Source organism: Pectinophora gossypiella, chromosome 28 (assembly GCF_024362695.1).
Source record: "Pectinophora gossypiella chromosome 28, ilPecGoss1.1, whole genome shotgun sequence".
NCBI lineage: Eukaryota > Metazoa > Arthropoda > Insecta > Lepidoptera > Gelechiidae > Pectinophora > Pectinophora gossypiella.
In genome coordinates, this window is record NC_065431.1 from 1,433,478 (window position 1) to 1,458,300 (window position 24,823).

Here is a 24,823-nt window from a genome sequence, read left to right on the forward strand (position 1 = left end):
GTTTATGTTTCAAAAATTTGTAGTGTTTGTGTAAAACACCTCACACATTGACGTTATCGTACACGCGCATCTGTGTGTGTGACTTCTGATGCAATACGATTGAAGACTAAAGTAAGACTGACGGGGGTGAGGTAAACCTAGCTCAGCCGCTGGTGGGGAGCGGAGAGTTGCCGTTCTATACGTAGTATTATTCCTTATTCTATGGTGACATAATACTTTAAAAAGTATACAATTGTGACACTCTTTCACAAGTGGTGGTCGATAAGTCATAAAGAAGAGAAGTATCACATAACATTTTACGGAGCAATAAAATTTTACAACAAAATCTTTTATGACACATAAGATAGTGGGGTGTGGTCGTGTGCTAGCGATTCTTGCATAGATTTGCCACTACCGTACATTGAACATCAGCGCTCAAAAGGTGGGACGCAAAGTTACTGTTAATAATAATAATAATAATAATCTTTATTCAAAAAAAAAAAAAAAGAAAGTAAGTCTTTATTCAAAAAAAAAGAAAGTTTACAAAAATGTTTTGAAGACTCTGACTCTTAAACTAGACGAATCTGTGTCTTAAGAGTCAGCGGCCTCTCCCAAATGGTATCAATGAAATTTTGAACAAAGTAGGTAAATTCTTAGTTACTAGAAAAACATGACTAACTCTATATATATATATATATTATATATTATATATTATACTCATATATATATATATATATATATATATATATATATATATATATATATATATATATATATATATATATATATATATATATATATATATATATACATACATACTTATACTTACATACATATAGATACATAAAGATCTATAAATATGTAGAATATAATGAATAGAATAAATTAAATTTTAATATTATATATATGTATGAATAGTGTAATAAGTAAGAGAACTTAACACATTACTCTTTTTATTTAAAATTTGTTAACAGTTCCTCAGTTTTGTCATAGTCCAGGGATAACAAATATTCCTTCAGGATTTTTTTACATTGGTATTTAGTCATATAGCGACGTTGACAGTACTTTACCTCAGTGCGCGATTAGGCGCCGAACTGGCAACACGGCGAAGTGCGTGCAAAAATAGAAGCTCAAAGCGAAAACAGAAGAATGGAACATCATATTTCTAATAAGTAATGACATTGTCCATGTTTCTGAATCTGATACAGTTCAATTTGTTAAAAAAGTTAATGTGAGATCTTCACCTGTATCCCTGGGCAAGGATTTTACGTTATACCCCGTAGGTCTGGCTCCCTATCCGAACTCAGCCACCATTTCACTCCGACCGCGGCAAGGACGCGCCGAACAGGAATTAAAAAACAAAGAATTTGTGAAGTGGTGAGTTGCCATTATCCAACGTAAGCTCATGACAACATCCCAATAGGGGTAGTCAGAGGTACGTCCATTGCAAGGTGAACTAAGTACCCACGCCTCACCGAGCTTTCTCTTAGACCAACGTGATAGGTGAGCCGTATCGCCGTGTATAATGGTCGAGACAACTGTGTTAGTGAAAACTGCACTTGAGATAAATTAATAACACGTTGGTGCAAGTTCGACACCGGGGTTCGATCTGGCGTCCTACGATTGAGAAGCAAGCCGACGTACCACAGGACGACAGTGACAGTGATATTAGGCAGCTAAATTACTCAATTGTACATACATACATACATAAACTCACGCCTATTTCCCACCGGGGTAAGCGGAGACTATAGAATTCCATTTGCTTCGATCCTGACACACTTCTTTTGCTTCCTCCACATTCATCAATCGTTTCATACACGCACGCCGGTTCAGAGTGGATTATTCAATTGTATAAAAATATTTTATGTTTATTTTTTTAAAGAACTTCTAGGGCCCAAAGTTAATGTGCCATGGTACCAAAGTGTATACATATTAATGCTCGTGACCGTACTGGAAAAAAAAATCGGTTCAGTGGAAATCGATTCGTAAAAAGTGAACGGTTCTCGATGCTCTACTAATAAGGTGGATTGAATCGCTACCCGCGTCTCCTATCACGCCGCTACCACACAGCCGCACCCAATACATTATGAAATATGAACTTTGTGACCTACTTATTGAAATACAGTATAACATAGACAAACTATATTCCAGTTTACCAATACTTTAGAATCGTGTCTTCTTCTTATTCTTCTATGGTATGGGTTGTGAGGTAAATTACCAACCTCACCAACCCTGGTGTGGTATTCTTTTAAAATGCATAAATGTTTTTGTCATAATTTTAATTGTCATAATCCTTTTTGCATAACGTTTTTTAGCATAATAGTACTTTCCCATAATAATATCTAGGAATACTAGTTTGTTCGGTATAACTTATTTTTGGACTAATATTTTTTGGTATAAATTTGATTCGCATATAAATAGGTCTCCATCATTGTTTTTTAGAATGTGTTTTGTGATATTTTTTACAAGGCATAACAGTAGGTTAGGGTGCGGCGGGGGTGGCCCTTGGGCCACCCCTACGCCGCCAGCATGTTTGTCTTACACACGAAAAGTATACTGAATGATGACCAACAGCATGAAATAGTGTCAAAAAATATAAAAGTCACAATTGTGAACCAAATGCAGCCAAGGAAAAAGTAAGTTTCGAACATGTTCAAAGTTGTGCCAAAACTTTTCTTAGTCGGAGTATAGTTTTTATGCTTATATATCATTATTGTCATTAATTATTATGCTTATAGTAGTTATGAGTTTCAAAATTATGCTAAAAAAGTTATGACAAATTAATACTATGCGTATTGCGTAACTAATAATAGGACAAGTAACAGTATGCCATGATAAATTATTACATAAAATTTTATGAGTAAAAATAGAGAACCCCCTGGTGTCAGGGTAACTATTGAGCCGCCAAAGGCCCCTGACATGGCTCATGTAACGACTACTTACTTACATTAGTAAGTAGTAACCGGGACCAACGGCTTAACGTGCCTTCCGAAGCACGGATCATCTTTTTGGACAATCAGGTGATCAGCCTGTCATGTCCTAACCAAACTATGGATCACAAAGTGATTTTTGTGTCCCCACCGGGATTCGAACCCGGGACCCCCGGATCGTGAGTCCAACGCTCAACCACTGGACCACGGAGGCCGTTATCCGATATGATCGTGCCTTGTTGACTTGTAACAGAACATCGAGCATTCGCCGTTTTTATATTTTTCGAACTGAACAAGGCGAGTTAAGCATAGAGCCAAACATAGCTATGAACGTTTTAGAATAGAATAGAAATAGTTCATTATAAAAGGACACCACACCCAAAAAAGAAAAAAAAAGACAACAACATCATATAAAATTTCCACTAAAACAATTACAAAAAAGCAAGACGGATGTTTGTCGAAATGATCATAAGGTGGTGGTGGACGTCCTGAGATAAAAGGGCCTCACTCAGCACAAGTCGCGGCGTGAACCACGACGCTGGTATTATGTGGACCCTATTGGGTGACGCACGAACATCATGTTCCATAAACATGTGTTAATGGTGTACATACATTATAATATAATACCAAATTACTTTAATAGAAATAGTGTACATATTTTCATGAGCAAGAACGCTCGATGGAATGCTAAAATGTTCTCGTACTTTTCTCGTGTTGTAACATTCGCACAAATGCTCATTAAAATCTTGAGCATTCATCAAGTTCATCAGCCCCTTTAGTTTCGACATCGGAGATGTCATTAGAAAAGGTTTAGTACGATCTACTCTGAACCGACGTGTTCACTAATCTTATAATAATCTTTTTTACAAAGTTTCTTTTAAATCACTGTCTTAAAACTGTTCAAAGGTAAATTCTAAATGTGAATGGGAATGTTATTGTAAAAAAATATCCGGCCAAGTAGTTAATGCCATCTGCGGCAAATCTAAAATAAAAAAAGAAAAAAAAAAACATTTATTTTCAGACTACAGTCCATAGATACTTACATGCTATGTTAGTAACAAGGTAATAATGTAGATAATAAAATAAACACGGAAAGAAGCCCCTACACAGATGGGCAAGCTCGGTGTATCCCACTATTTCCATGGAAATCTTATCTAGCCTATTCGATCCCACTGCTGGGCAAAAAAACACCCTGTATAATCTTAAAGCATGCTGCGCCTACGCCGACCCTTACAGACAATTACTATGACAGACAGACGTGCAGACGTAAATATAGTCCAAGGCACTGCATACATTGTGGCATGCAAGGATCAATTCATTAGCACATCGACTGATGCAGTCAATGATTAGCTAAGTGCGTAGTACTGAGTATTGTGGGCTACCTACCAGACTTCTAATCGTGTGGGTTGTGAGGTGGAATACCAACCTCATCAACCCTGGTGTCAGGGTTACGATTGAGCCGCCAAAGGCCCCTGACATGGCTCATGTAACGACTACTTACTTACATCAGTAAGTAGTAACCGGGACCAACGGCTTAACGTGCCTTCCGACTTTCGGACAATCAAGTGATCAGCCTGTAATGTCCTAACCAAACTAGGGATCACAAAGTGATTTTCGTGATATGTCCCCACCGGGATTCGAACCCGGGGCCTCCGGACTGGCCCACCAGACTGGTCAAGTAGTTTAAGGTGTTAGGACCCGCGCTATATTCGTTCCGGCGACAATTTTCTCGTCCGTTGAAAAAGAAAGGGACGGATGATTGACAGCTCTTAATTTTAAGAAGAATGAGTGAATTAATGAATAACCCGGGCGAATCGAAAAGGTGTCTACTTCGGGGCCAATATAATAATTACCTATTGTATGTCAGAATGCGACTGAATGTGCTGAACCATAATATTTACTTCCTTCACTATGTATGACCACAATTACTACAATTTTCATTTTATTTCAACAGCCTCCGTGGTCTAGTAGTTAGAGCGTTAGGCTCACGATCTGGAGGTCCGGGTACGATTCCCGATGGGGACATTGTCGAAATCATTTTGTGAGACTGTCCTTTGTTTGGTAAGGACTTTTCAGGCTTGAATCACCTGATTGTCCGAAAAAGTAAGATGATTCCGTGCTTCGGAGGGCACGTTAAGCCGTTGGTCCCGGCTATTAGCCGCAAAAACACCTCCACTAACCCGCAGTGGAGCAGCGTGGTGGAGTATGCTCCATACCCCCTCCGGTTGATTGAGGGGAGGCCTGTGCCCAGCAGTGAGACGTATAGAGGCAGTTTATGTTATGTTATGTTCATTTTATTTCATGAGTGTAGCTGACACACTGAAGGAAAAATTGAAGGGAAGAGAGGAAGGGGTAGACCTAGGATAACATTTATGAAACAAATAAAAGAGAAGGTGCAGGTCGTGTCGTATCGGGAGGTGAAGGTTTTGGCGGGAAGAAGAGAGGAATGGCGGTTACTCCACCGACAAGAGCGCAGCTCTTACATAGAGAGAGAGAGAGCTGACACACTTAACACGTACAAGTAAACATATTATGAATGCAAAACATGCACCGTAGATGCGCAGTGGCAATGCATTATGATGAACACGAGATGACGTTGTAGGGCGCATTCTTGCATTTATTCTTCTCTCGTGTGGGTTGTGAGGTGGATTATCAACCTCATCAACCCTGGTGTCAGGGTCATCATCATCAACACATTAACGTCCCCACTGCAGGGGCACGGGCCTTCCCTATGGATGGATACGCGTAGGGAGAACGGGCCTTAAACCATCACGGGGGCCCAGTGCGGATTGATGGTTATTAACGACTGCTAATGCAGCCGGGACCAACGGCTTAACGTGCCTTCCGAAGCACGGAGGAGCTCGAGATGAAAACTTTTTTTTTTTGTGGTCACCCATCCTATGAGCGGCCTTTGCGAAAGTTGCTTAACTTCAACGATCGCAGACCGAGCGCGTTCACCGCTGCGCCACCGAGCTCCCCGAGGTGTCAGGGTAATTAACTAATTACTGAGCCGCCAAAGGCCCCTGACGGGATTCATGTAACGACTACGTACTTACATCAGTAAGTAGTAACCGGGACCAACGGCTTTTTATATACTTGCATATAAAAAGATTACTTAATTAGTAGATAAACTCGTGCTGTACCGTATACAGGGTGTTAGTGACTCTAACGAAAACTTTAAGGATCATCCGTCAAAGTTTTCGTTACGATGTCACTAACACCTTTTTTTTGACGTGACTTATGACTTGCCGCAGATGGCATTAACTACTTGGCCGGACAAATGGGGGGCGCTGAAGGGTCTCACCCGGTACAACGTTTAAGACAACAGGCCTGAGGGTGCCCAGGTGGGCGCGAACCACGGCTCAGGGCGTCGTCTGAGAGGAAACATATTTGAAAGAATTAATCGATAAACGCTGAATGAGGGAAATCGTATCCACGCCAGCGGGGTCGGTATCGGGGTCCTGAAGTGTTTGGTGTCGCGAGCTGATTGGCTGCTTCTATGGCTAGAGTAATCGGGTCGTAGGGATCGTATATTACGTCCTTCGGACGCCGATGCTTTTTAGTACCGTCCCTAAGCGGGATGTAAACTAACACCCTATATAATGTTAGGAGCTCGGTGGCGCAGCGGTAAATGCGCTCGGTCTGCGATTGTTGAAGTAAAGCAACTTTCGCAAAGGCCGGTCATAGGATGGGTAACCACAAAAAAAAAGTTTTCATCTCGAGCTCCTCCGTGCTTCGGAAGGCACGTTAAGCCGTTGGTCCCGGTTGCATTAGCAGTCGTTAATAACCACCAATCCGCACTGGGCCCGCGTGGTGGTTTAAGGCCCGATCTCCCTATCCATCCATAGGGAAGGCCCGTGCCCCTGCAGTGGGGACGTTAATGGGCTGGTGATGATGATGATGATGATATAATGCTAATGTCAGTCCTTTAGACGCCGATACCTTTTAGTACCGTCCCTAAGCGGGATGTAAACTAACACCCTATATATAATGCTAATGTCAACAGTAGTACAACTGTAGATATGCTTATGCCACTTGAGATAACTTCCAAAAACGTCGTTCGTGAGTTAGGCACTTCATTTGTGCGCGTTTATCTGAAACACTTTAAGATAACGCACTAATGCGTTAGGATATTTGGAGTACTCTCGAATCAGAGTCATTCAACGTAACAAGCTTGTTTCCAACTAGTCAAATCAGTTACTTTTTACTAAACGTCAAAACACGAAATCACTATGGAATTTGTATGAAAAAGCTACCTGTTCTTCTTCTGTCGTGTGGATTGTGAGGTGGATTACCAACCCCCATCAACCCTGGTGTCAGGGTTATTATTGAGCCGCCATAGGCCCCTGACATGACTCACGTAACGACAACGTAGTTACATCAGTAAGTAATCGGGACCAACGGCTTAACGTGCCTTCCGAGGTTCATCTTACTTTCGGACAATCAGGTGATCAGCCGGTAATTTCCTAACCAAACTAGGGATTTGTCCCCACCGGGATTCGAACCCGGGACCTCCAGATCGTGAGCCCAACGCTCAGCCAGTGGACCACGGAGGCCGAGGAGGGGGTAATTAGTATCATACATAACATAAACAGCCTATATACGTCCCACTGCTGGGCACAGGCCTCTCCTCAATCAACCGGAGGGGTACGTTGCATACTCCACCACGCTGCTCCAATGCGGGTTGGTGGATGTGTTTTTACGGCTAATAGCCGGGACCAACGGCTTAACCTGTCCTCCGTAGCACGAAATCATCTTACTTTTTCGGACAATCAGGTGATTCAAGCCTGAAAAGTCCTTACCAAACAAATGACAATCACAAAGTGATTTCGACAATGTCCCCATCAGGAATCGAACCCGGACCTGCAGATCGTGAGCCTAAAGCTCTAACCACTAGACCACGGAGGATTAGTATCATGTTTTCTTTTTAATTAGTGGCCATTCTCCCTCAGGGTTCGCCACGTGGGTCCGTGATGTCGTGCCAGTCGCTGGCTGCGCGTGCGTTCGCCGAGCCCACCACAGCCCAGCACCCCGCACATAGGTAAGTGGAGAACACCGAAAGAATTCTATTTCGTCCCTAGGGACTCTAGACAAATTAACATCTATGGTGAAATACATATTTCTATTTTTTAAATTTGTTTGGGTCAACCAACAATGATACAATCTTCTCTCTTCTTTGTCCACCCCTGTTCCCAGTTTTATTTTAATTTATTTATTTAAAAGGTACACACAACAGGTAACAATCATGGCATGCGAAAATAAAAGGTTACAGATGTGGGTAATAACTAGATTGAAACCCAAAACGTGTATACACGGCGTGGTTAGGAAATTTTGTATCGTGAGGTTGGTTGCAGTTAAATGCTAAAAAGTGGTCAATTACTAAATAACAACAAAATAAAACAAGGAAAAAAAAGTGAAAAGAAACATTCTATCACGGAGGGCAAGCATGGTTAACGACGCCCTGAGCCGAGGTTCGCGCCCAACTGGGCACCCTCATGCCTGTTGTCTTAAATTTTGTACCGGGTGAGAACCCATTTGTCCAGAAGTAGTTAATGCCATTTGCGACAAATCTACAATAAGTCAACTCAAAAACAAGCTACAACCCTTCTTTACTACTACTCCAAAATTCTCAATTTCTTCAATCTCAATTTCAATCTCAATTTTCCTGTACCCAAAGGTTGCCTGGAAGAAATTGCTGCATGAGCAATAGGGCCGCCTGTTGTGCTTTTCAGTATATGTTGTCCTTATCTCCGTATTTTGTGTCCATTGTGCTCAATAAAGTATTTTATCTATCTGTCTATCTATCTACTCCTTCTATCGTGTGAGTCAGACTATAGCTCATCTGACTACTTGCCCCGCGTGCCCTGATAGGTTCCTGCACGCGAGAGGTGCTGATGAATGCCACCGAGGATGCTGTCCGAGTGGCGGAATACTGGGCTGAAGAAATCTGAATGCCATCGAAACGACAAGAAGATCGTGTGGGTTGTGAGGTGGATTACCAACCTCACGATGATGATGATGATGGTGTCACTAACACTAATACTCATTTTCTACTTTCAGATCGGTACGATTCAGTTCAGAGTCGCGCAGCTCCACCAGAGAGAAGAATAATGAAGCGGAAACACAGAAGGAAACACCAGGTAATGAAAGATATACCTAGAACACGAAAAAAAATACATTTTTTTTTGACAAACGGGGAACGCCAGTTCGAACCGCTCCGGACTTGCACCAATGAGTTATTAATTCATCTTAAGTGCAGTTTCCGAGAGGAGCTCGGTGGCGCAGCGGTAAACGCGCTCGGTCTGCGATTGTTGAAGTTAAGCAACTTTCGCAAAGGCCGGTCATAGGATGGGTGACCACAACAAAAAAGTTTTCATCTCGAGCTCCTCCGTGCTTCGGAAGGCACGTTAAGCCGTTGGTCCCGGCTCCATTAGCAGTCGCTAATAATCATCAATCCGCACTGGGCCCGGTTTATGGTTTAAGGCCCGATCTCTCTATCCATCCATAGGGAAGGCCCGTGCCCCAGCAGTTTTCACTAACACAGTTGGTTCGACCATTGTAGACGGCGATACGGCTCACCTATCACGTTGGTCTAACAGAAAGCTCGGTGAGGTGTGGGTACTTAGTTCATCTTGCGATAGATGTACCTCTGACTACCCCAATTGGGATATGGTCGCCGAGCCGTGTCGCCGTTTAATTAGGACATTACAGGCTGATCACCTGATTGTCCGGAAGTATAATGATCCGTGCTTCGGAAGGCACGTTAAGCAGTTGGTCCCGGTTATTACTTACTGATGTAAGTTAGTAGTTGTTACATGAGCCATGTCAGGGGTCTTTGGCGGTTTAATAGTAACCCTGACACCAGGGTTGGTGAGGTTCGCAATTCACCATCAGTAAGTAGTAACCGGGACCAACGGCCTAGCGTGCCTTCCGAAGCACGGATCATCTTACTTTTTGGACAATCAGGTGATCAGCCTGTAATGTCCTATCCAAGCTAGGTATCACGAAGTGATTTTTATATGTCCCCACCGGGATTCGAACCCGGGACCTCCGGATCGTGAGCCCAACGCTCAACCACTGGACCACGGATGTCGTTATTAATAGTGTACTTTGTTTTTTCAGGGTCTATATCGCTGACAGCGTTGTCGGTAACGCCACAGTCACAGAACATGTCCTCCTCATCAAACTTCACCTTCGATCTGCAACAGACGGTAATACGCACAAATTCAAATTCAAAAATATCTTTATTCAGTAGGTAACATAGTTACACTTTGAATCGTCAGTTTTTACATAACGAACGTCTCATCCGCCTAAAACTACTGCAGCTTCTCACAACCTGTACAGCCGGGGAAACCCTGCAAGAAAAACCTCGGCACAGGGCCCTAGACGTTCTTTAAAAAAAAAATAAACATAAAATACTTATTGGTATACAATTGAGTAATTTAGCTGCCTAATATCAGTTCTCAGACAGTTAATCCCATTCATATCTTCTAAATAATCACTTTATAATAACCTCACACACACACACACACACACACACACACACACACACACACACACACACACACACACACACACACACACACACACACACACACACACACACACACACACACACACACACACACACTAATTAAAGAGCCACGCTTTTGTTGGTGTAGCATCCTCCATGCTACTTTTTAGGGAAAAATAGGGCAGTGGTTTCCCTCTTGCCTTCCGCCTCGCAGTACTCTATCTGACGCGAGTGGAATAGCGCTCAGAGTAGTCTATTTCAAAGCCGTACTAGGACTCCTGTCCTCCACCTCTGAATAGTACTGACAGTTACTGCTGCCCTCTGTCAGTTTCCAGGTGATACATTACCAAAAAATCCCAAATAGAATTGAAAATAATTTAAAACAATACTTAACATTTTCATGAGTTTTCCGACAGGAAAATCCACTTGATATCAACTCAGGTCTGTATCATCCTCCTCAGTATCTGTTACGATGTCACTAATGCCCTATCTACTTGTATGAACTTAGACGGGGTGTTAGTGACACCGTAACGAATACTGAGGAAGATGATTCAGACCATGATTCTGAGTTGATATCAAGTGGAATTCTCCAGCGCAAAATTCACGATTCTGTTTATATTTTTTTAATTATTTTCAATTTTATACTCTTGGGACGGAAAATTCCACTTGATATCAACTCGGAATCCTGATCCGAATCATCCCCCTCAGTATTCGTTACGATGTCACTAACACCCTGTATATTTGTCTCGTTCCAGCCTGCTCCAGTAGCGGCGTCATGCCGGTTCCCCAAGCTGGAGGAGTGCGCTCACTTCCACTACGAGCGCGTGTCGCTCGGAGGACTGAGCATTGAGACCATACCGGTGCCCAGCGAGGAGATGAGCGCAGACTGGACACACCACGAAGGTGTAGTATTCAGGCCCTACAGCACACAGCAGACACCAGCGGCGTAGCGTAGTGCGGGTGGCAGGGGCGGCCCGCCCCGGGCGGCACTTTTTAGGGGGCGGCAAAATTTCACAATTTATATATAATATATATAAAAATGAAACCCGTTTTCCGTTGTCACGACATAACATAAAAACGGCTTGACCGATTAGGCTGATTTTTTTTTGTAGTTTACTAATAATCTGTACAAGGTTCTTACGGAAAAAAATATTAAGAAAATCTCTCAGAAAGATTGAAAAATATACATTTAATTTTGCATATTTTAAAAAACGCGCATAACGAACATAAACGTCATTCAATTTAAAACAAAAAAATCAGTGGTAATTTGTAAATTGAAATATCTAAATAAAAGGGCGGCAAAATTGTCTTCCGTCCCGGGCGGTCGACACCCACGCTACGCCGCTGGCGGACACTTCATACAAAACACCTCGTTTCACACAGACACTACACATTGACGTAAACACGCGTATCTGTATGTGTGACGATTGAAGACTAAAGTAAGACTGAGGGGGTGTGGGGCAAACCTAGCTCAGCCGCTTCGTATGGAGTCAAAGCCAGGGACTCTTCTCTCTAAAAAAAATCTGAACCGGACTGAACCGGTGTAGGACCAACCATGGAAAGTCGAACCATCACTTACATAAATGGAGCTTAAAGGAGTCGCCATACTGTGAATGTGGTCACCCATGGATCAAACCCTATCTCACATAGTGAACGAGTGCCCTCTGCACTGGTTCCCAGGTGGCATAGCCGAGCTGCATTGTGTGACGGATGAGGCAGAGACTTGGTTAGGGGAGCTTAAGCTGGATATTTGATCCACGCAGGATATTTTATTTTTGTCTGCCATACGCAATAATAACAGCCTCTGTGGTTACACCGTTAGGCTTACGATCTGGAGGTCCGGGTCCGATTTCCGATGGGGACATTGTCGAAATCACATTGTGAGACTGTCCTTTGTTTGGTAAGGTCTTTTCAGGCTTGAATCACCTGATTGTCCGAAAAATTAAGATGATTCCGTCCTTCGGAGGGCATGTTAAGCCGTTGGTCCCGGCCATTAGCCGTAAAAACACCTCCACCAACCCGCAGTGGAGCAGTGTGGTGGAGTACGCTCCATACTCCCTCCGGTTGATTGAGGGGAGGCCTGTGCCCAGCAGTGGGACGTATATAGGCTGATGTTATGTATACGCAATAATAATATAACACAGGTAGGTTTACTTAACTTTAAATTACCTACTTGTGTTGATCTTGTATTATCTTAAGAACGAGATTTTTGTATGGACTGTTCGGGGTGTGATTCTTGGTGACAATGAGCACGTTTTGGGTCTGTCCAACCTCACCAAAAATATGCCACAAGAGAATTATTTATTCAGATAGATAGATTTTTTTTATCAGTACTCGCAAAACCGTCTAACAGTTTCCCCTTTCATTCCCAGGATGGATATGCCTAAAGGTGCGGTCACACGTGAACTCGTCGTGCGATGAGTCTGTCGACGCGCGCACGCTGACCTGCAGCTGGACGGAGGCGAGTGACGTCAGAGAGTGGACTCTCACCAGGAACAGGGACAACTTGCTGCAACTCGACGATATGCTGCACAGGTGATATGTGACACTAGACATGTCATAATAGACACGCCACACTAGTCATGCTATACTAGATATGCCACACTAGATATGCCACACTAGATATGCCACATTAGATATTCCACACTAGATATTCCACACTAGATATGCCACACTAGATATTCCACACTAGATATGCCACTTTAGATATTCCACACTAGATATTCCACACTAGATATGCCACACTAGATATTCCACAATAGATATTCCACACTAGATATGCCACTTTAGATATTCCACACTAGATATTCCACACTAGATATGCCACACTAGATATTCCACACTAGATATTCCACACTAGATATACCACACTAGATATTCCACAATAGATATGCCACACTAGATATTCTACACTAGATATTCCACACTAGATATTCCACACTAGATATTTCACACTAGATATGCCACACTAGATATTCCACACTAGATATTCCACACTAGATATACCACACTAGATATTCCACAATAGATATGCCACACTAGATATTCTACACTAGATATTCCACACTAGATATTCCACACTAGATATTCCACACTAGATATGCCACACTAGATATTCCACAATAGATATGCCACACTAGATATTCTACACTAGATATTCCACACTAGATATTCCACACTAGATATTCCACACTAGATATGCCACACTAGATATTCCACACTAGATATTCCACACTAGATATACCACACTAGATATTCCACAATAGATATGCCACACTAGATATTCTACACTAGATATTCCACACTAGATATTCCACACTAGATATTTCACACTAGATATGCCAAACTAGATACGATACATACTAGATTTGCCACACTAGATAAGCTACACTAGACATGCCACACTAGACACGCATTTGACTCAACACACGCTACCCAACTCGGCATAATGTAGACTAGACATGCATTCCGCATGCGTGTAGACTTGACACGTTTTGACACGTTACGCTAGACACACAAGTAGACTATCATTGCACCGATTCTGCTCCAATAGAATTCCATCTTAAATCCCCACCCAACACTAACAAAGACGGCCTCTGTGGTCCAGTGGATTGAGCGTTGGTATCACGATCCGGAGGTCCCGGGTTCAAATCCATGTGGGGACACATCACGAAAATCACTTTGGTTATAGGACATTACAGGCTGATCACCTGATTGTCCGCAAGTCGGAAGGCACGTTAAGCCGTTGGTTCCGATTAATACTCACTGATGTATGTAGGTAGTCGTTACATGAACTATGTCAGGGGCCTTTGGCGGCTCAATGGTAACCCTGCCACCAGGGTTGATGTGGTTGGTAATCCACCTCACAGCAACACTATAGAAGAAGACTAACAAAGGCCTTCCTCAACAGATGCATATACGACAGAAAAGTGTCCGGTCTTCCCAACTTGACGGAAGAAGTGCGCCGCTTGCCCAGCCAGGGTGACGAGTACCAGCAGCTGATATCTGACTACGTGCACCACTTGTCCATCATCGCTGACGACTCCATCAACTGCGGGCCGGTGTTGAACTGGCTGCAAATGGACAATAAAGGTAACTTGTTATAGACTTGTGTTTTCCTGCGAAGGATGTACCTCTGACTACCCCCATTGGGATATAGTCATATATAGATACGGCCTCCGTGGTCCAGTGGTTGAGCGTTGGGCTCATCATCATCATCATCAGCCGTACGACGCCCACTGCTGGGCATAGGCCTCCCCCAAGGATCTCCACGACGATCGGTCCTGCGCTGCCCGCATCAGCGTTGGGCTCACAAAATCAAAATCAAAAATATTTATTTTTCAAAATTGGCTTACAAAGTTTGCGCTTTTTGAACGTCAAAAATTAAATTACATATTATGTAACTAGCTGTAAAACTACTACCACATCGGAATCTGTAACGCTGAGGGAAAGACGTGGCCAGAAAACCTCCCAGCACAGGGCCCTAGTCCTACTGTTTCATGTTTTCCTTTCTTTTCTTTTTTTTTAAATCCAATTTGTATTACATAATTTATAAACTTAAATACAATGGTATTCCAATTACAATCGGTGGAAGGAAAATGAAAAATAAAGAGTTTATGTGACTTTATCACAGAAACAGTGTTTTATGAGCTCCCTGATAGAAGCAGGCCTGTCCACATACGCAGCACCCGATCACGAGTTGACGCGATCCGGAGGTCCCGGGTTCGAATACATGGGGACAATCACAAAAATCACTTTGTGATCCCTAGTTTGGCTAGGACATTATAGGCTGATCTCCTGATTGTCCGAAAGTAAGACGATCCGTGCTTCGGAAGGCATGTTAAGCCGTTGGTCCTGGTTACTGATGTGAATACTTTAGTCGTTACATGGTACATGTCAGGGGCCTTTGGCGGCTCAATAGTAATCCTGACACCAGGGTTGATCATCGGTCCTGTTCATCGGTTTGCTCCTCAAACGGGGAGTGGTGAGGTTATATTATGTCTTATGTTGTTGTTATGATGTTATATATTATAATCATAATCATTTTCATTCATCATCATCATCATCAATTTAAGAGCCACGCTCTTGTCGGTGTAGCATTTAAAAATACTCTCCATGCTACTTTTTTTAGGGAAAAATAGGGCAGTGGTTTCCCTCTTGCCTTCCGCCCAAATTCAAATCATTTTTTTATCATTGTTACAGGGCACAAACTTCTGGTGGCCAACGAGGACTCCAGCTCGATCAACACGCCAGCAGTGGCTGCGGCGTACTCCGTCAGGAAATACGTGTCGCAAGCACGGGACGAGATCAGCTTCGAAGTGGGGGACATGATCTCCATCATAGATATGCCTGGTGAGTGCAACGATTGTCCGGTCTAGTGGTGAACGTGGTCGACGAGTATGAGTGAGTGAAAATGGGTGTGTGTGAGTGGGTTAGTGTGTGGATGAGTGGGTAAGTGTGTGAGTGACTGGGTAAATGTGTGAGTGAGTGGGTAAGTGTGTGAGTGACTGGGTAAGTGTGTGAGTGACTGGGTAAGTGTGTGAGTGAGTGGGTAAATGTGTGAAAAAAGGGGGTAAGTGTGTGAGTGTGTGGGTGAGTGGGTAAATATGTGGTTGAAAGCGTGTGAATGAGTGGGTAAATGTGTGAGAGAAAGTGTGTAGGTGGGTAAGTGTGTGAATGAGTGGGTAAGTGTGTGAGAGAAAGTGTGTAGGTGGGTAAATGTGTGAGTGAGTGGGTAAATGTGTGTGGCTAAGTATGCGAATGAGTGGGTAAGTGTGTGAATTTGTGAGTGTGTGGTGAATGAGGGAGTGTTGTGTAAGAGCACAAACCAGAAGAAGTTAGTTGTACGAGTATTAAGTGAGTGAGAATTGACAGCACACGTCAAACGATTTGCATACCAGCGAGATACCTTTTTGATTCGCTCGGGTTATTCATTCATTTACTCATTCTTCCTAAAATTAAGAGCTGTCAATCATCCGTCCCTTTCCTTTTCGGTGGATAAGAAAATGGCAGGTATGACTTAGATTAAAATTAGGAGGTGTCTGCAGGAATCGAGGCCGTGAAATTAAATTCATGTTTTGATCACAGATATATTTTTAATATAAGTACCCATCCTATATTATGTGCCTCATTGTATTGTTTACTGGTAATAAAAATATTTTTCTTTTTCATTTTTTTCATTGTAAAGTTATAAAATGCCAGTCTTAATCAGCTATGTTGATGTATTTATAATAGTATTGGTTTATAGCAGGTGCCTTTGATTGCAATGCTTGTTTTCCTTCTCTGTGGTCACAGATCTAAATATAGACATTCACATATGCATTGCAGCTCGGTCTGCATGACAACCGCGCCGCGCGCGGCGCGAATTATATTGAGCGCTTCAACCAATAAACGATACGAATGCTATCTACGTGGATGGTCGTCAAACGGCTATTGGTCGAAGGCCTCGGTATAATTTGCGCCGTGGCGCGGATACCGTGCAGAGCCTACAGTGCTGTATTACACTATTGTTAATCTAGTTTACAAATAAAATGACAAATACGAGACAATGACCCCGATTCCTGCAGACACCTCCTAATTTTATTTTAAGTATCCGCCGAAAAGGAAAGGGACGGATGATTGTCAACAGGTTAATTTTAAAATGAACGAATAACCCGTGCGAATAACATAACATATCAAATACTTTATTGCACAAACGGGAAAAAACAAAATACAAAACAAAAGAGAAATAGAATGAGTACAATAGGCGGCCTTATTGCTGAGTAGCAATCTCTTCCAGGCAACCTTTAAGTATAGGAGATATTTAATATTATGTAATATAGCGGGATAAAATAAAATAGGCATCTCGCTGGTATGCATTCCGTTTGACGTGCTGTCTACTTAATTCTGTCGGGTTATTGGCCGATGTAAAATATTTAGACGGTTGTTTTAGATTTCTGCTTAAAATTGCCTGTCGATTACCCGTCCCTTTCTTTTTCAACGGATAAGAAAATGACAGGTATAACTTAAAATAAAATTAGATGGCGTCTGCAGGAATTAGCACCAATAACAAATATAATACTAAAAATAAAATATAATTTTACTAATAAGATGACATTTACAGCATGATCAAATATAATTCTAATAATAAAATGACAAATATGATATATCGCATGATCCAATACCATTATTTAATTCAAATTCAAAAATATCTTTATTCAGTAGGTAACATAGTTACACTTTGAATCGTCAATTTTTACATAACGAACGTCTCATCCGCCTAAAACTACTGCAGCTTCTCACAACCTGTATAGCCGGGGAAAAGAAGCTGCAAGAAAAACCTCGGCACAGGGCCCTAGACGTTCTTTAAAAAAATAAAAATAAATATAAAATATTGGTATACAATTGAGTTAAGACAGTTAATCCCATGCATTAATATTTTCTAAATAATCACTAACTTTATAATAACCTTTTTTGTAAAGTTTTTGTTTAACTACTGTCTTAAAACAGTTGAAAGGCAAATTCTGAATGTCAATCGGAATCTTATTGTAAAAACGTATACATTACGTATAATTTATATCTATACTTAATGTTTTTATTTATTTTGACCATCGCGCAGTCCGCTCAAATTTTGCAACACCCTACCAGAGTCATGTACTTACCTTTTTTATGATTTATTAATCATAAATTATTATAACATCCTGTATAATTATGTACATGAAGCAATAAACTATAACTATAGTTGAATCACTACATAGTATTAAACAAAGTCGCTTTTTCTGTCCCTATATCCCTATGTACGCTTAAATCTTTAAAACTACGCAACGGATTTTGATGCGGTTTTTTTTAATAGATAGAGTGATTCAAGAGCAAGGTATATATGTATAATAACATCCATTAAATAGTGGAGAAATACTGTTATTTTTGAGGTTTTTAATGTGATGTCGTAAATAATTTCATTTTTTCCTCAGCATTGCACCCGAGCGAAGCCGGGGCGGGTCGCTAGTAATAAATAATATTGTGTTCACATAACAATTTTCCTGTTGATATAAGGACGTGAGCCATAGTGAAAATCAATAGTGGTGCTAATTCCTGCAGACGCCATCTAATTTTATATTAAGTTATACCTGTCATTTTGTTATCCGCCGAAAAAAAAAAACGGGTCATCGACAGGCATAAAATTTATGGAACACACGTCAATTTTAGGCACAAGTTTAAAACAAGTTAAGTCCCAAATTCTTGTTTAAAGGGTGTTATCATAATAAAGAAAGAAAGAAAGAAAGAAAGAAAGAAAGAAAATATTTATTTCCATATTGGACGCCACATTTACAAACTTACAATACAGAAATAACAAAAAAAATAGAAAAAAAACAAAGACAAATAATACAGACATTAAATACACAATGGAGGCGCCCAAAATAAAAAAAGGATCTCCCTCAGCATAATGCCGTGACACGTGCTTAGCACGGGCCGCGGCGCTGGTATTATGGGAGACCTATCGAACGTGAGCCACGGACACACCAAACTCAATTACGTACCTACTTATATACAATAAAGAAAACATACTATGATACTTATATAGATTATAATGCATTACTTATACTTGATATTATAGATATATATTCCTATTAAAGATATATATGCAAAATGAATAAATAAAACTTACTTATAATAACAAAACTACTAACGAAAAGAATACATTATAATAGATAAATTATGGAGACGTGTAACTGTGTAGTGTGAGTGAATGTACAACGTTGCTATTTGTGCAAATCTCAGCCTCTCAGCGTTCAACATGCGCGAAAGAAAGTGCGACTATCTCGTTCTGCCATGAGCCGCTCGGCGCGGCGCTCGCTTCATACTGGCTACGGCAGTCACCGTCAATAATAATAATAATCGTGTTAGTGACATGCATCGTAACGAATACTGAGGGGGATGATTCAGACCATGACTCTGAGTTAATATCGAGTGGAATTTTCCGTCGCAAAAGTATGGATCGGAAAATAAATAAAAAAAACACAATAAAATGAATTTTTGACAGGAAATTCCAATTAATATCAACTCAGAATCATGGCCTGAATCATCCCCCTAAGTATTCGTTACGATGTCACTAACACCCTGTATAGGCTGTTTATGTGTTGTTATATTTGTATATTTCTGAACGTCTCATCAGCCAAACTACCGCAGCTTCTCAACCTGGAAGCTGCAAGAAAAACCTTCTTTGTAACGTGTTGTATCACCCACAGGGCCCAACGAGTCCCTCTGGTGGCGCGGCAAGCGTGGGTTCCGAGTGGGGTTCTTCCCCCACCACTGCGTCGCTGTCATAGGAGACAAGGTGCCCAGGCACATGACACAGCCACCGCCGATAGTCGGGTATGATTTATAATTCATAATTCATTTATTCACCTTAAAAATGGTGGGTACAGTTTGCACATGGTCAGCATTTAGCATTAGGTCAACATATTTAGTTATGAAAAATATAACATGCAAATAATAATGACAAGAAGATATTAAATTATTAAACATAAAAATTATTCTTTACAAATCAAAGAATAATTTCTTCAACGTAATTATCATGGATAAACTTGTTGAAGGTCAATGTAACATTTTTTAATTTACGTCATTTCGCAAGGTGTTATGGCTGAGGACAAGAAACGACAAGAAACTGCATCAGTCAGAATAGGCACTTTCTGGGTAAGCTCGTTCCACCGTCGATCTCTTCTTCTCCTCGTGCAAGAACGAAGTCAAGAGCAAACCCATATTAATTAAAAAAAAAATCACATCAATACCAGACATTTTTATCATTTAGATAGTCATTAATCTTGTAATAAGCTTTTTTTACATATCATTGTTTCTTTAACAGCTCAGTGGCAGTAGCTCCAATCAAGCCGGTTCTCCGCAAGCACGGCAAGCTGATATCCCTGTTCCGCAGCTTCATCCTGTCTCGACCTTCGCGGCGGAGCCTTAAGCAGCAGGGGATCCTGAAGGAGCGAGTGTTCGGCTGCGACCTGGGAGAGCACCTGCTCAACTGCGGCCATGACGGTCAGTCGGGGGGTGTTGTGTGTCACTTGGGGGGAGTGGGTCACTGGGGGGGGGGGTAGTTTGTTACTTAGGGGGTGTGGTGCGTCACTCTAGGCATAAATATGCGGTTGTGAGATTAAAATTCAAAGCTTACAAATATTTACATCTATAACTGACTTTAAAAAAGGAGGTTCTCAACTCCACCAGTGTGTACCTGTGCTTATATGTTGCTTTTTAGATAAGCATCCAAACTCGTGTGACAATTGAATAATGATAATAAAACACTTTATTGTACTGTACAAGTATGCATATATGTTTTCCTGCGATATCTCAGATACTACACAAATTCAAATTTATTTTGCTCATTAAACTAGTTTATTTCGCGTTACATAATCATGTAATGCAAAATAATATATAACTTATATATAACAGCCTCCGTGGTCTAGTGGTTAGAGCGTTAGGCTCACGATCTGGAGGTCCGGGTTCGATTCCCGATGGGGACATGGTCGAAATCACTTTGTGAGACTGTCCTTTGTTTGGTAAGGACTTTTCAGGCTTGAATCACCTGATTGTCCGAAAAAGTAAGATGAATCCGTGCTTCGGAGGGCACGTTAAGCCGTTGGTCCCGGCTATTAGCCGTAAAAACACCTCCACCAACCCGCAGTGGAGCAGCGTGGTGGAGTATGCTCCATACCCCGTCCGGTTGATTGAGGGGCCTGTGCCCAGCCGTGGGACGTATATAGGCAGTTTATGTTATGTTAATCATATAATGACAATGTTCAACGGATTTTTGTAACTCTCGTTTCCCACGCAGTTCCTCTGGTGCTGGTGGAATGCGCGAGCTGCATCGAGGCCCGCGGCGCCGTGGACGGCGTGTACCGGCTGTCGGGCGGGTCGGGGCTGACGCAGCGGCTGCGCGCCGCCTTCGACGCGGGCGCCGCCCCCGACCTCGCCGCGCCGCCTGTGGCGCGGGACCCGCACGCCGTCGCTAGCTTGCTCAAGATGTACTTCAGGTGAGCGGGCTATTTGCTGTGGTTTTAGTGTAGGGAGGGGTGTAATTAGTCACTCGGGGGGGGGGGGGGGGGTACTAAAGAGTCACTGGGGGGGAGTTGTGGAATCACTCGGGAGGTACTCGCGGGCTTTTGTAGTGTGTCACTTGAGGTACTTGTGCGTCTCTCGGGGAGGGGGTTGTAAGTGCATCACTCGGAGTAATAAACGTCATTCAGAAGGTACTAGTACGTCATTCGGCATATAAGGTGGGGGCCTTATATGCCGTTTAAACATCTATTCGTCGCCAGAAATGTTAAATCCTATGTGTGTGTTTGGGGGGGTTTAGAAGTAATGCTACAACATAACATACCAATGTATAGTTTAAACATCCACTCGTGGCCAGAAATGTTAAGTCCCATGTGTGTGGGGGGGGGGTTTAGTTGTTAGAAGTATATAATATTTTATATTTTAAAAATATATATACTTTTTTTAAATAATATAGTCTTGCGTTTGACCACAAAAAAAAAATTAAGGGAATTAACAGACTTTTTGTAATTATTTATGTTTAGTTTGGTGCAATAAAGTGTATTTGTATTGTATTGTATTGTAAAAAAAATACACAAAATCACCATTATTAACAAAAATGTAAAAGAAACAGAAAAATAATAATAAAATCTCAATCTCACCTCATGTGGATCACGCTTACCTAGCAAATACCTCTCACTCTAGCCATATATTGTTATTGAAATGTTCCGTGTCCAGAGAGCTGCCCAACCCGCTGTGCACGTACCAGCTGTACGAGAGCTTCGTGTCGGCCGTGCAGGCGCCCGACGAGGCGGCGCGGCTGCGGGCCGTGAGGGACACCGTTGTCAAGCTGCCGCCGCCGCACTACAGGTACGTACAGAGGTCCCCGGTTCGATTCCCGGTGGGAACGTATCACAAAAATCACTTTGTGATCCCTAGTTTGAGTAGGAAACTACTAACTGATCTAAGTATGTAGTCGTTACATGAGTCATGTCGGGGGCCTTTGGCGGCTCAATAATGACCCTGACACCAGGGTTGATGAGGTTGGTAATCCACCTCACAACCCACACGATAAGAAGAAAAGCCAGAAGTTGGTAGTGTGGCTAGAGGTTGACGATCCACTTGAGTCATGTTGGAAGTTGTATATATGCGTTTCGCTGTGTAAACTTCAATAGCGCGTTTCAGGACTGCATTATTCAATGGTGGCGCCATCTGTTGGATGCGGGCGGAACTAGCTGGCCAACCAGTAGGGTCCGCCGCACTTGGGACAGTTATCCCGTTTCTCACAGTGTCCGCTTACTTAATTTGAAAATTTGACAGGTCCGGTTTTTTACAGAGGCGACTGCTTGTCTGACCTTCCAACCCGCGAAGTGAAAACCTGTTCAATACAGGTTAGGTCACATACCTCCGAAATGTGCATTTTGTCGGGAATGTGCGTTTCGTCACGATGTTTTCCTTAACCGCTGAGCACGTGATAATCATTTAAGATCCAAACCTGAATTCGAAAACAATTTCTTATTGGTTTAGGACCGTGCTGGGATTCGTACTCGGGACCTCACAGTGAGGGTCAAGCGTTCTTCCCTAATTCATAATTCATTTATTCGCCTTAAAAATGGTAGGTACAGTTTGCAGATGGTCAGCATTTAGCATTAGGTCAACATTTTTAGTTATGAAAATATTAAATTATTAAACTAAAATAAATTAACGAATATAACAATTATTCTTTCCAAATCAAAAAGTCATTCATTACAAAACAATACAGAAAAACAATGTCATAGAATAAAATCGATAAAATAATAACAATTGACCGACTGAGCTACCACGGCTTCAACGGAGAGTTATCGTTCTATAAATAAATTCTAATCCACCTCTCAACAGAACCCTGGCGTACCTGATGCGGCACCTGCGGCGGGTGTCGCTGCTGGGGTCAGTGACCGGCATGACCGCCAGGAACATGGCCATAGTGTGGGCACCCAACTTGCTACGCTCACCAAGACCGCAACACGCCTTGCAGGGAGTAGCCGTACAGGTGTGTGTGCAAGTCCCACACTTACACACAATTCCCACACTTAAAACCCACACACAAATCCCACACATCAATCCCACATTGTTTTAAGTTTACGCGGTTATTATCATAAGTAAAACACATAATAACGCCCCATCCCGTCGACACTGTTGCAAGTGTCATCCCGTGATCATGGCACGGTGTCGAAATATCGGGAGTCTCATATCCCTATTTTAAACGCGGTAAGAACCCGTTATTATGTGTTTTAATTATCAATATCACACACAAATCCCACACATCAATCCCACACATAAATCCCACACACGAATCCCACACACAAATCCCACACATCAATCCCACACACAAATCCCACACATCAATCCCACACATAAATCCCACACACGAATCCCACACACAAATCTCACACGTCAATTCCACACATACATCCCTCACAAATCCCACACAAAAGTCCTACACATGAATCCCACATATATATCTTACACACAAATCCCACACATAAATCTCATACACGAATCCCACACTTTTTCAAGATGATTTGCTTCAACGTGACCTTTTCAAACCATTTTCCTGTTCTAAACACTAGTGTGGGAATTCAGAAGAAATGTTTAAAAGATAAATTCATATTTCGCAGGCGGTGGTGACAGAGTTCCTCATCTGTTTCGCTGAAGAGTTGTTTGCGCAGGAGCAGGGCGCGGACTCTGGACCGGATTCACTCGAACAGGTAGGTTACACTACACATACATACCTACAATCGATCGATTTTGGGGGAAGAAATCGAGATTTTGTCAAAGAAGATCGCATCAGAATGTATTTTTTCAAAAAGGCGCTTGCCTGGTTTCCTCTGAAGATATGTGTGTGTAGTAAATGGCTATTGAGTATAAGTATTTTGTACCCAGCAGGAGGAGGCTGCGTGTGTGGAGGGCGGCGTGGAGACGCGCGGCCGAGACTCGTGCCGCCGCCCCAAGAGCCTGCCGCTACACCCGCCCACCAAGCTGCTCAGGTAACACCACTCACATATATCCATACACATACACACTCCCACACACAGAAACACACATACACACTCCCACACGCAGACTCACCCACACACAAACTAACCCATACATACACACTCTCACAAACATACCCACCCACACATATACACACTCCCACACACATACCCACCTACACACATGCACACTTCCACACGCATACCCACCCACACATACACACTCCCACCCACTACCCACCCCCGCCCCCAACCCACACACACATAAACAATCCCACACGCAGACCCACCCACACACCCACCCACACTCCCATACACATACCCACCCACGTAAATATCAAGACGGGTATCTTAGGTTTAATTTCCTATTTTTA

General features: G+C 42.3%; 2 protein-coding genes across 8 annotated transcripts in view; one reads left to right on the forward strand and one right to left on the reverse strand.

Annotated features, from left to right (window-relative positions):
• Nucleotides 1–24,823, reverse strand: part of LOC126379251 (uncharacterized protein C1orf198 homolog) — a 272,783-nt gene that overhangs the window by 49,021 nt on the left and 198,939 nt on the right. The window contains exon 4 of one of the 3 annotated variants that reach the window (XM_050027949.1): nt 6,102–6,123. The exons of the other annotated variants lie outside the window; for them this stretch is intronic. The gene's annotated coding sequence lies outside the window, so the exon portion shown is untranslated. Of the gene's footprint in view, nt 1–6,101; nt 6,124–24,823 lie in introns of those variants that run through there. 3 annotated transcript variants of the gene reach the window in all.
• Nucleotides 1–24,823, forward strand: part of LOC126379101 (GTPase-activating protein CdGAPr) — a 77,106-nt gene that overhangs the window by 37,045 nt on the left and 15,238 nt on the right. For 4 of the 5 annotated variants that reach the window (XM_050027686.1, XM_050027685.1, XM_050027683.1 and 1 more), the window contains exons 2-15: nt 7,862–7,950; nt 8,970–9,049; nt 10,032–10,120; nt 11,178–11,325; nt 12,795–12,957; nt 14,333–14,514; nt 15,625–15,774; nt 19,647–19,773; nt 20,264–20,442; nt 21,236–21,434; nt 22,174–22,305; nt 23,314–23,464; nt 24,093–24,182; nt 24,358–24,461. In XM_050027686.1, the coding sequence (XP_049883643.1) occupies nt 7,883–7,950; nt 8,970–9,049; nt 10,032–10,120; nt 11,178–11,325; nt 12,795–12,957; nt 14,333–14,514; nt 15,625–15,774; nt 19,647–19,773; nt 20,264–20,442; nt 21,236–21,434; nt 22,174–22,305; nt 23,314–23,464; nt 24,093–24,182; nt 24,358–24,461 (1,862 nt within the window). In that variant the 5' untranslated portion in view covers nt 7,862–7,882. The remainder of the gene's footprint in view (nt 1–7,861; nt 7,951–8,969; nt 9,050–10,031; nt 10,121–11,177; nt 11,326–12,794; nt 12,958–14,332; nt 14,515–15,624; nt 15,775–19,646; nt 19,774–20,263; nt 20,443–21,235; nt 21,435–22,173; nt 22,306–23,313; nt 23,465–24,092; nt 24,183–24,357; nt 24,462–24,823) is intronic. The other variant, XM_050027684.1, reaches the window with a different exon arrangement.